The sequence below is a fragment of the Brienomyrus brachyistius genome, chromosome 16, assembly GCF_023856365.1.
Source record: "Brienomyrus brachyistius isolate T26 chromosome 16, BBRACH_0.4, whole genome shotgun sequence".
In the NCBI taxonomy this organism is placed as follows: Eukaryota; Metazoa; Chordata; class Actinopteri; order Osteoglossiformes; family Mormyridae; genus Brienomyrus; species Brienomyrus brachyistius.
The window spans coordinates 2,827,938-2,840,149 of record NC_064548.1 but is presented as its reverse complement, the minus strand read 5'-3'; the positions used below and the strand labels follow the sequence as shown (position 1 = coordinate 2,840,149).

Below are 12,212 nucleotides of genomic sequence, written 5' to 3'. Positions count from 1 at the left end.
AGCAGATACTGATCTAGCAGCAGAGAGGCTACAACGGGATCTGGATTTAATTAGCAACTGGGCTGATACCTGGCAGATGAAATTTAACATAGATAAATGTAAGGTAATCCATGCAGGGAGCAGAAATATAAAATACAGATATTTTATGGGTTCTGCTGAAATAAAGGTAGCTGATTACGAGAAAGTTGATGCTTCCATGTCCCACTCTCACCAGTGTTGGGAAGCAATAAAAAAGGCCAATAGAATGTTGGGTTACATCTCTAGGTGTGTTCAAGTCAAGGGAAGTGATGCAACGATTATACAATTCCTTGGTAAGACCCCACCTAGAATATTGTGTGCAGGTTTGTCACCATATCTTAAGAAGGACATTGCTGCCTTGGAAAAGGTGCAACGTAGGGCTATGAGAATGATTCCTGGTCTCAGAGGAATGTTTTATAAGGAGAGGTTAGCTGAGCTGAATCTGTTTAGCCTTGAGCAAAGGAAAGTAAGGGGGGACATGATCCAGGTATATATGATTCTATCAGGTCTGGATGCTGTTCAGTCAAATGGCTACTTCAATATTAGTTTAAGTACTAGATCTCGTGGCCATAAGTGGAAATTAGCGGGAGAACATTTTAAACTGAATTTGAGGAAGCAGTTCTTTACACAGCATGTAGTTAGAGTATGGAATAGTCTTCCTACTAGTGTAGCGCAAGCTAAAACCCTGGATTACTTTAAATCAGAGCTAGATAAGATTTTAAGAACTCTGAGCTTTTAGATAAGTTCTCCCCAAATGAGCCTGATGGGCCGAATGACCTCCTCTCGTTTGTAAATTTATGTTCATATGTTCAGTATATTCACATAGGCCAAGCACCACCCCAGTCCACTTCTGGTTGGATAAGGACAGTGTCAGTCTTCATTATTTCGTCATTACCAGGACAACACAAGACACACCTGAAAAACAAACACACGTGCCCTCTACAGGCATGTAACAACTGCATCATCGAAACAGTGATATGTCTCTGGGGAAGAACTTGCTAATACGGTGGCCGACTGTCTCTTGCTTAATGGTTTAATTCTGCCTTTTGCTCAAACCTTAAATTTAATTAATCTTTATGATAATTATGATGACCATTAGGGGTGGCATGGTGGTGCAGTGGTTAGCACTGTCGCCTCACACCTCTGGGACCCGGGTTCGAGTTTCCGCCTGGGTCACATGTGTGTGGAGTTTGCATGTTCTCCCCATGGGCGTCTTTCCCATGAAGAGCTTGGCCCAGCTATTTCTTGTGCTCAGCATTAATGCAGCCCAGGTTACCCACGTGACAGCTGTGGGTCTCAGGCCTTTGGCAGGAGTCATTCGCTATGGAGCGGAATAACCAAGACAAAGATGCTGATTTAAATCTTCAATGTGCACTCTTAAACTGTTGGTCCTTGATGGGTAAAGCAACTTCTCTACCACGAAAAATCTGGATTTGCTACTGCTTGTCGAAACTTGGCAAACTCTAAATGACTATTTACAGCTGAACCTGCTTACACCTCCTGGCTATAGCATTCTGTCTAAGACCCGTTCAAAGGGAAGGGGTGGTGGTTTGGCGGTGGTCCATCATGACAGCATTAAAGCAAGTGTTGTTGACTTACAAAATATCTTGTCTTTTGAATATTTGGTTTTTAAAATCACTATCCATACTTCGCTGTATATTATACTAATTTATAGGCCACCCAAGCTACTGATTGTGTTCAATATTGGACTGTTTCAATTTTATACAGCATGTTTATTTTCCAACCCATACCAAGAGTCATACACTGGACCTTATTGGTTCCTCTGGTTTGTAAAATGTTCATGCTTGTGGCTCTCCGTCTGGTATTTCAGACCATAAACTAATTAAATTCTTGGGAACTGAATTTCAAGCGTTGCTTTAATTAAGTACACACACACACGTCTGATTCCCATTACCACCTCGAACGTGCAATATTAAAATAGGATCTCCGAAAAATGTTAACTTGGTGTAAGACATTTTTCATCGACTGGTCAGTGATTAGCTTATTCTTCATCTTCTTCCAAAGAAAACAGCCAGTCACAGGATTCAAAGTGACCAATTAACGAATGTTCCCGCCTCCAAAGTCTCAAAACTTAACCTGTGGAGCGAGCGAGTGTTGCAGAGATGTGGGTATGTAGAGAGGATGGATTTTCTGTTCGGAAGCACATACACATGCGTAGTCTAAGGTTATGAGACTAATTTAACGCAGAGTGAGCAAATGAGCAAATGTTGTGCAGACAACGGCACGTAATGAGGATGGATTTTCTGCTTGTGAGGGCATACATGTGCGTGGTTTTTATGTGTGCAAATTTTGAGACCAATTAAATGCCATAAGTTTTATGGCACTAGACACATGGAGCGTGGTTAACATAGGGGAGCCAGCGAGATAGAAATGACAGAGTACGAGTATATCAATTGGTGCCAGAGAAGCATTCGCAATTCCACATGATTTATTACCCACATTGAAATGTATCATTCTTAGTGTTACAAACATTCCATTGCAACCTGTGATGTCACAGACCTATAACTGACTAAAAGTTATATTCTCTCTTCATATTGGACCATGACGGCCGAAAAGAAAGGTTGTTTTGTTCGAGCACTCCAAAGATGGTAAATATGGAGATCAGCCCAATTAATGTAATGATTAAAATCAAGATAAAAGTGACGGTAAAAGTTAGGAACATAAGGGCATAGGAAATTTACAAATGAGAGGAAGCCATTCAGCTCATCAAGCTTGTCTGGTGAGAACTCAACTAATAGCTAAAACTTGTTAAAATCTTATCTAGCTCAGATTTAAAGGAAACAAAGGTTTTAGCTTGTACTACACTAACAGGAAGACTACATGCTGTGTAAAGTTCTCAAATTTAGTTTAAAATGTTATCCTGCTAATTTCCACCTATGGCCACCAGTTTCTGTATTTCAACTAATATTTAAGTAATTATTTGGCTGAACAGCATCCAGACCTGTTAGAATCTTGTATACATGGATCATGTCCCCCCTTAGTCTCCTTAGCTGAAGGCTGAACAGATTCAGCTCAGCTAACCTCTCCTCATAAGACATTCCTTTAAGACCAGGAATTATTCTTGTAGTCCTACATTAAACCCATTCTAAGACAGCAATGTCCTTCTTAAGGTATGGTGACCAAACCTGCACACAATATTCTAGTTGGGGTCTTACCAAGGAATTGTATAATCTTAGCATCAACTCCCTTTACTGAAACTCTACATACCTAGAGATGTAACCCAACATCCTATTGGCCTTTTTTATTGCTTCTCCACACTGGTGAGAGTGGAACATGGAAGTATCAACATACACACCGAGGTCTTTCTCACAATCATTATTTCAGTGGAACCAATGGAATATCTGTACTTTATATTTCTGCTCCCTGCATGGGTTACCTTACATTTATCTATGTTAAATTTCATCTGCCAGGTATCAGCCCAGTTGCTAATTAAATTAAGATCCCTCTGTAGCCTCTGTGCCGCTAGTTCAGTACCTGCTGCACCACCCACCTTAGTGTTGTCTACAAATTTAACCAGTTTACTGTACAGTATATACTGCTGTCAATATCATTATTGTAAATTAAGAATAATAGTGGTCCTAAAATTAAACCAAATCAAACATATAAAGTATCCATTCTGGTTTGACTGTCTGTCATAGATTAAAAATTGGCTCTGCAATAATTACGTGCAGTTGAATTCAGGAAAGACTGAGGTCCTAATTGTTGCTTCACCTAACCACCACTCTGAAATTAGTCTTAAGATGACCTTTCTAGCTCTCTCCAGCTGCCACATTCAGTCTGTATACCCTGGGGGTTATCATTGACCAGCCTAAATTTGTATGTAAGGTCTGTTACCCAGTCTTGTTTCTTTCATTTAAAAAACATCTCCAAACTAAGGACTGTAGTTTCCAAATTAGAACTGGAGATTCTTATTCATGCATTTAACTCTTCGCATCTTGATTACTGTAGTGCTTTGTACATGTCTAAGGAAATCTTATCTTTCTGGCCTACAGTTAGTGCAGTTACTAGGCTTTTAACTCAATCTGGCCAGAGAGCACATATTACTCCCATTTTGTACCCACTTCATTGACTTCTGGTTGAGTATGGAATTCATTTTAAAATTTTGGTACTCCCCTACAGAGCTCTGCATGGACAAGTGCCCGAATATATTACTGGCCTCTTGCAATCAGCTTGTTTGGCACTTAGGTCTGGACAGGGTCTCTTAGTTGTTCCATGTACCCAACTAAAGACACGTGGGGATTGTGCCTTTCAGTCTGTTGCACCAAGGCTTTGGAACGGTCTCCCACTAGTGTTGCGTTCAGCTGAGTCAGTTGACTTGTTTAAAAAGCAAGTAAAGACTTTATTGTTTAGGCGGGCAGATAAATTGAGTTGAGTAGTCTTTAACTTGTATTCTGTTGTTTTTAGTACTATGTTTTTTGTTTTGTTTTTTTACTTTTTTGTTATATCTTGATGGTACTTTTAAGTGTTTTAGTACTGTAAAGTTTAGCTAAGAGCAAGCAAGGGAAGGAGGCCGGGTTAAGTAAGTGCCACGTAAATCACGGCCATGTAGCATGGGAATGAAATAGCAGCACAATTACTGCTCTATGATTTTGGGGTCTTAGTATGACTACATCTAGTCACATAATTTCGCGACACTGATACTTATCTGACTAGTTAAATTTCCAGCCAATATCTGACTAGTTAAATTTCCAGCCAATATCTATATTTGTCTTACTATGTTATCTAACTATCAACGTTAACTTGTTCAAAATTAGTGATACAATGTCATCCATACAAACAACCATCATGAATGCAAATAATAACTAGTACAAACCTAAATGTAATTTTCAAACAAAAGGCATAGGGTGTTATTTTACCTTGACAGTGGTATCCAATTCAAACAAAATGAAGCTCAATTTTTTTTCTGATTTTGAGTGATATCTATCACCTGAGGTAAATTAGTTGGTGGGCTGCACAATTAATCATTTTGAAATCTCGATTCATATCCCTATGCAATCTCATTCTAGGGCTGAATCACGATCTCGATTCCTTGATCCCTAAGCAATCTCATTCTTACATAACAACAATTCTTCTGTATTTTCAATAGCTGGGAGATCTGTTGTGTAAACCAAGCTCTCCCTTCTTCTCTCGAAGCAGCATCAATAGACCACAGGACTGTGTTACACTACATGACAGGAACAGATGTTATACAGAGTAGACAAGGTTTAAGTTGATGCATTTTTTCTATTTGGAAAATAGTTGTTTGAAAAAAAAGAATGAGTTCTTTTCTGTTATGTTTATTTGATAGTTCCAATTTAGTAACAGTCATGTTGTATATGTCAAGGCACCGATCAGGAAAAGGGGACAGGTAGCCAAAACACTTAATGAGAATCTAAGATGAATGCTACAGTTGAAAAGTCAGAGAGTCTGTTCTGGGGAGTGGCAGGTACTCATGCAGTAACAGAGATGTACTATCACAAACATCCGAAAGGCAGGGTGACCAGGTATTCCATATCAGGGAGGATACTTTCAGATACTTCAGGTTTTACAAATTACATTAAAACTGAATGACTCATCCAGCTGTTTCACATTAAAAACAGTGACACATGCATGAGTCAAATAGAACACCTTTTCATTGCTCAATTACAGGGGTTGGACAATGGAACTGAAAGACTGGCCAGTTGTGTTCACTGATTGCACATTCCATCAGTAAGGGCAGAATGTGAAGGCTGAATTAGCAAAGCAGTAGCACATCTGTTCATAAAATCTTGCCATCCACACAACATAATGTGTGACATACCTTATGCGATCTCACGAATCGCTACCTTACCGTAGTGAAGGAGTTTATGTGCCTCTTTGATCCTAAGGGCTATGCTGTCGGTAGCAATTTCCTCTGGTAGGGTCTCCCACGGAAAATTGGTCCTAGGTGAGCAGCCAGAGTAAGTGCAATTCAGAAGACCCTCATGATAATGAACAATATAATGGACAACATTACCTCGCCCAAATTGGAGATACTGGAGTCAGGCCTGGGGGGGAGGGGGAGCTCGAAGGTGAGTGCAAGGTGACTGGGCCTTCACTCTTGGGGCCCGGGTGGGCATTGTCCAAAGGAGTAACATGGGTCCGCCCTCCTCTGGGCCTACCAACTGCAGGGGGAGTCTGAGAGTTTGGTGCAGTGTTGATTGGGTGGCAGTCGAAGGCAGGGGCCTTGACAGAATGATCATTGGCTACCGAAACTGGCTCTTGGCACATGGAATGTAACCTCTCTGGTGGGAAAGGAGCATGAGCTGATGTGGGAGGTAGAATCGCTCTCAGTCTCGCATTACTTCTCATCCGGGTTTGATGTGCAAAAGCTGTGAATTTTTTTGTGCTTTATCTACAGCACATTTAGTGATACAGTAGTCATGACCTCTAAGAATGTGAGCAATGATAGCAGCAAACCAAAGAGGAAAGTAGTGAGAGTAACTGTAGAACTTAAAGGAAATTATAGTGAGACTTGAAGGTGTTGCACTTGTCTGCTCTTGCTTTGGACTGTCATTTATTTCACATTTACTGTTTTTGTATGTGTGCTTTTTCATGTGTGTATTTGTTTTAAATTGATTGTCAATGCTTTTTATCATTGGGTAGATAGGCAATCATTTGGGGGTCTGGAATGGATTAAATTCATTTATATTATTTTTTATGGGGAAATTTGACTTGGACCTCGACCAAATTGCAACTTGACCAGCCTTCTGGAACGAATTTAGCTTGTGTTCCATGGTACCACTGTACTGTGTGTATATATATATATCCATCCATCCATCCATCCATTTTCCAAACCGCTCATCCTACTGGGTCGCGGGGGTCCGGAGCCTATTGTGTGTGTGTGTGTGTGTGTGTGTATGTATATATATATATATATATATATATATAATTTATAAATAAATTAATATAAAATTTTGTTTCTGTTTTTTTTCTCCATCCTAAAATTCCCTCTGCAGAACTTTGTGACATTGTACATATAAGTTTGATTTGCTTTGAATTTATATAAACCAATTTGTTGCACTGCATAATCTGCTGTGAATGTCTTATCTGCGACAGGTTGTGGTTACCAGAGAGGATGGAGTCCTCATCGTGGTGCAGAGTGATGGAACAATTATCGCCGAACATGCCGACGGCACCAGGATCACAACCTTCTATAGGGACATTGAAGGAGCTGTGACAAAAGGTTACTTATTTATACAGCTGTTAAAATGAAATCCCTCCATTTAGAGCACTACAGGAGGACTTTGCTGGAAATTTAACTAGTCAGATAAGTATCAGTGTCGCGAAATTATGTGGCTAGATGTAGGCATACTAAGACCCCAAAATCATAGAGCAGTAATTGTGCTGCTATTTCATTCCCATGCTACATGGCCGTGATTTACGTGGCACTTACTTAACCCGGCCTCCTTCCCTTGCTTGCTCTTAGCTAATCTGTACTACTTTCAGTCGTGACAGGGTTTATTGTTAGAGCTATAATAAAGTGTTAAGGCCAAAAACAGGAAATGAGTTCAATAAAATGACTTCCAAGCTCTGTGGCATGAATTCCTCTACAGCATTTTGTTTTATGTTTCTAACATCTTGGCAGCAAAATTGTGGTGATGTTTAGGGCATTTTGCTAGTGGTGCCTGGCAGGGGTGGGGGTGCCTATGTAACACAAAGCACTCCTGGTGGTTTTCGGTCAGCTCCATTAACCCATTGCTAATTGAGTTCCTGTTTCATTGTTGTGAGATTGACTGTCTTCACAGATACAGTGCTGCTACTTTTTAAATTCTGCATGATGTCCCCTAGTGTGTGAATGTATGCACCTCCACCACAGCAATCATGGACTGTTTTTACCTGCTGGACAATAGGCTCCTGAACAAAAACACATATGTACACCATAATCCTGCAGAATTGATGTTCTTAATCTTGTCTGCAATTTTGTTAATACTGTTATTTATTCATTGTACTTATTGTATTTATTTAACTCTAAGATCTGCAGGAAGCAAGCAACAGTTTCGTTGTACTATGACAACAAAAGAACTATTTTACAGAAGCTGATACATAACATCACCACTATACATGCATAATTTGCATTGTATTTGCATTAGATTTTGCCATATATATCTGATGTCTGTTGTTGTGTGGGTCCTCTATGATTTAATCCATTCATTGGTATTTAAACTGTTAGGTAGCATGTAGTCTTAACATTTTGCTAATGTTCTAGGGGAGGAGGAACCCTGCACTGAGCGCAAGAAGGAGAAGCTGGTAATGGTGGAATATGAGGGGTTTGCTACTGTGGTGATGAGCTGTGACAAGACAGCTTGCAGTGCTGTGTTTGGAGATGGGACCGTCATTAAAGCCACTCACAGGGGAGAGTACCAGGTACAAATCGTGTCTATTGGGTGTGCAACAGTGGTCAATATGAATCAACTTTTTACTGTTATGATGGGAAAATAATGCATCTCTGACAATACTGTATCCCCTAAGGTTGTCCCATCGAGTGGTGGTTTTCTCCACATCCATGAGGATGGTAGCACTGTATACACCTCGCAACACAACAGTAATACAACACTGACCTCTGGTGGCGATAATGAAAAACTGCAGCCTGGTAGCTATGTCATGAAGCATACTAGTGAGGTTGTATGTGAGGTCACAGACCCAGAGGAGAACCACTTTAAGGTACAAACATGTATACCTGTGTGTGTGTATATATAAGGGTTTGTTTACTGCTACACTTAATAATTTGTAAGATATGTACAATCCATAAGCCCAGATAAGTGGTTAAATAAAATTGGTATCTTCAATACAGGAAATTAGCAGTTTTTTTTTTTTTTTTGCAAACGGTATGAATTCTTTGTAGCTTTGTAGGACCCAGTTTGTACAGAGTCCTGTTTCATGTTATGATGGGCAGTTTTGTGCCTGTAAGGGATCTTTTGAGCTATTAGTTTAGTTCTCCCCAAGCGAGCTTGATGGGCCGAATGGCCTCCTCTCGTTTGTATAGTTCTTATGTTCTTATGTTCTTATCTAAGCTGATTTTTAAGAGTGTGAAATCACCGCTAAATAGCCACAAACATAGCCTGAACAGCAGAGGGAGCAAATCTTTAGTTATTCATAGTTATTTATTTGATCTGATTAATCGATATGCATGCTTCCAGGTGATGGTAGATGGAGAAACCTACATCGATATTTCAAGGACTGAAGATCATTGGGAAGGAGAGGAGGAGGAAGGAGAAGAGGAAGAACACCAAGGGAGAAATGGGAAAGGAGCGAATTTGTCCAAGTCCTCCTGTACAGGGCTCGAAGGATCCTCAGCTAGGTAGCCCTAAATATCTCTCATTTGTGTTTTTGTTTTGGGAACTTTTTCTGGATGCTTTGACCGTTGGTGGTATCTGTCATTTCTTTGCCATGGACTGCTGTTTATTTGCTCCTCCCTAAAGACTTCAGGAAGTGTTTTTATTTTGGAATATCCAGCATTTTTCCACGAACGTGTACATATTCTTTACTCTTACTTGTCAGCTTTACCTGGTCATTTTTATGCCGACATTTTTACTTTCAGCTTGCTTTTTCAGCTTGTATTTTGAAATGGTTCCGCTGGTATACTGACATGTCCAAAAAAATGCAAAACACTCTCAGAATGGCCTTTGTTCCAGGTTCTTTGTTGTCCACCCTGACGGTTCTGGAACTGAACTGCTGAGTCTGGAGGATGTTGAGGACTTCCTAGACAAGGCCCAAGCTGACCCAAAGGTTGCAGTGCTTAAGGAAGCCATTCCTGAGTTTCCAGGTGGGTCACCAGTCTTATAGTCCCTGTTAGAGTGACATACACTAGTCTCAGAAACCACATGCACATACATAAAATCCTTGAGCTTTGAAGTTACATATAAAGTGGTTTTCTGGCAGTGTATTGTTTCATAGTGACATCTGTAGCCCTCTGTTCCTCAGGGGTCCTGGGGATCACAGTGCTGAAGCCCTGCCTGAAGGACAGCGCCTCCCGCTGGATTGTCCAGAAGCAGAACCCAGACATCATGCCTCTCAACCTCAGGTCCAGGAAGTGGGACTTGTTCCCTTCCAGTGAGGTAACTACAGGCAGTGTGTTTAAAAAGGAGTTCTCACATTGTTTCTGTTTCCTCAGGAACTAGAGCAATGAGTCTGCTTCTTTGGCTGTAAAAAGAACGATGAAAAATGTTATCCATGGCCCTAGTAAAACATAATTAATTACTCTTGAATTATTATTGAAGTAACACAAACTGTACTGTGCTGGCTGATTCTGGGCTTTCAGAGCAAGCTGCCCGACCCCTCATCTGGCACTTGCACGAGCAGGGACCCGAGCCAGAATGAGAGGCGACGCTCGCCCCTGCACCCCCCCCTGCAAGCCTGCCCTGAGCTACTGGAGGTGCGCCATATCATACAATATCAGCCAATCAGCAGCCAGCTGCGGCAGGAGCTAGAGAGACGCCTTAAGGTGGGAGACTGATGTGTTCTTATTGTAGCCCACATGAATAATTAATCAGTGTCCACTCTGGTGACAAACTTTTATATACTGCGGACAATTAACTCAGAGTCCATGTTTTGGATCACACACTGTACCTTCCTTACAATGGTAATTTTCACCCTTTGCACTGTGAAACTCTTGCCATTATGACCATACATCTTCAGAGACTGATAATACACAGAATTCCTGCCCACACTAGGTTTCAAGGCTTTGTTTCCTTTATCACAAGTAAAATCGCTTATTGGGAACCACAAAAGTATGAAAACAGAAGTGGGTTAATCCAGTGGTGAATGGTGGCCATACAGTGCCACCCACATGACCTTGGGGCCTCATTTCCCCATGTGATGCAGGCTGACAATTTTGTTCTCCTCCCGCTTTGTCTTTGAGGCTGAGAAGCTGGTATGGTAAGGCTTATCAGACCTGGCATAAGGTGATATGTCTAGATTTCTCATGAGGGGAACTTGGAGTTTTGATCTGGCTTCTGGGAAAGATGAGCAATTTCACTCGAGTTGTAGGCAAATGGCACTACAAAGGCGAAGGGAAGATGCTTCCCGTCCGATTATATCTTCAGCACGTGTCTTTGCCTGACTGATCACATGCACGTACCCGACTGCTTCATCTGGCGCAGGAATACATGAAGCACCTGCTGAAGAGGACCCATCTGTCTGAGGAGCTGCAGGTGAAGGAGCCACGTGAGGAAGAGGAGAGGGTCCACGCTGCTGAACTCCTGCACCTGGTCCCGGTGAGCAGGCAGTTTCCCTCAATATGCTGACATTACCTTCTTAGAGCAATTGACCGAGTCTGAGCCAATCTGGGGTCTCTCCAGTCTCTGCCACACATGAAGGACCTGAGCAACACCATGGAAGAGAGAAATGGCTCTGGTGCGTATGAGAGAAATGGCTCTGGTGCGTATGAAGTCCGTTGGCTCGAGGTGTCCAGATACAGCTCTGGACCTCCAGGAGTTTGTTATAGGTATTATAAGACTAGTAGAGAACAGAGTAACAGCTCACCACTCATTATATTTTGCATATATTGTGTTGTGCTGATATGACTGGCTACCACACTGGTATGTGTTGTGGACCTGATTGATCATGTCACATGATAGTGGACATGGCTGCCTTATATGCTCAAGCACTCTCCCCATCGCCACCACCCGATGGCACTGTTGCAGATGACTTTGGTCTCAACGGTGTCCTTGACAGGTGGGTCCTGTGGTCCTATTTCCCAATCCCCACAGCACTGGGTACTCTAGCTTCTCCTGCTCCAGGCAGGTTACTGTTTTGGGAGGCATTGTGCTATCTGGCTGTGTCTCACACCTCTGTTTAAATGGCTGAATCTGACTAATTGTCCCAATGCATTGATTGAGGTATAACCTAAATGGAATTTTGTTTCAAACACAATGAGCCTTTTTAAAAGGAGATATAGTTGTAACAAATGTGCATAGTGTCTTTCACTGTATTTTATACACCATTAGCATTTTTACTGTTACTTGCAACCTTAGCAGAAAGGAGGAGTCCTTGTGGCCAGGAAAGCTGGAGCAGTACAGGTAACAGAGCCTCTCTGTCATTGTTCTAGATGCTCGCATCACGTTTGCTATGTTAACCTGAGTGATATGTTAGAGCAGGCGTTTACTCCTCAACATGCATGGATGTGACTGTTCTGTACCTGATGAAAGTTATTATTCTTCATGAGTTCAGGGCCT

General features: G+C 41.5%; 1 protein-coding gene across 6 annotated transcripts in view; it reads left to right on the top strand.

Annotated features, from left to right (window-relative positions):
• Positions 1–12,212, top strand: part of spag17 (sperm associated antigen 17) — a 55,809-nt gene that overhangs the window by 37,037 nt on the left and 6,560 nt on the right. For 3 of the 6 annotated variants that reach the window (XM_048978707.1, XM_048978706.1, XM_048978710.1), the window contains 11 exons: positions 7,096–7,222; positions 8,246–8,403; positions 8,509–8,700; positions 9,177–9,337; positions 9,672–9,802; positions 9,961–10,094; positions 10,298–10,480; positions 11,139–11,252; positions 11,337–11,415; positions 11,616–11,712; positions 12,012–12,056. In XM_048978707.1, coding sequence (XP_048834664.1) covers positions 7,096–7,222; positions 8,246–8,403; positions 8,509–8,700; positions 9,177–9,337; positions 9,672–9,802; positions 9,961–10,094; positions 10,298–10,480; positions 11,139–11,252; positions 11,337–11,415; positions 11,616–11,712; positions 12,012–12,056 — 1,421 coding nt within the window. The remainder of the gene's footprint in view (positions 1–7,095; positions 7,223–8,245; positions 8,404–8,508; positions 8,701–9,176; positions 9,338–9,671; positions 9,803–9,960; positions 10,095–10,297; positions 10,481–11,138; positions 11,253–11,336; positions 11,416–11,615; positions 11,713–12,011; positions 12,057–12,212) is intronic. The other 3 variants (XM_048978709.1, XM_048978708.1, XR_007382839.1) reach the window with 3 other exon arrangements.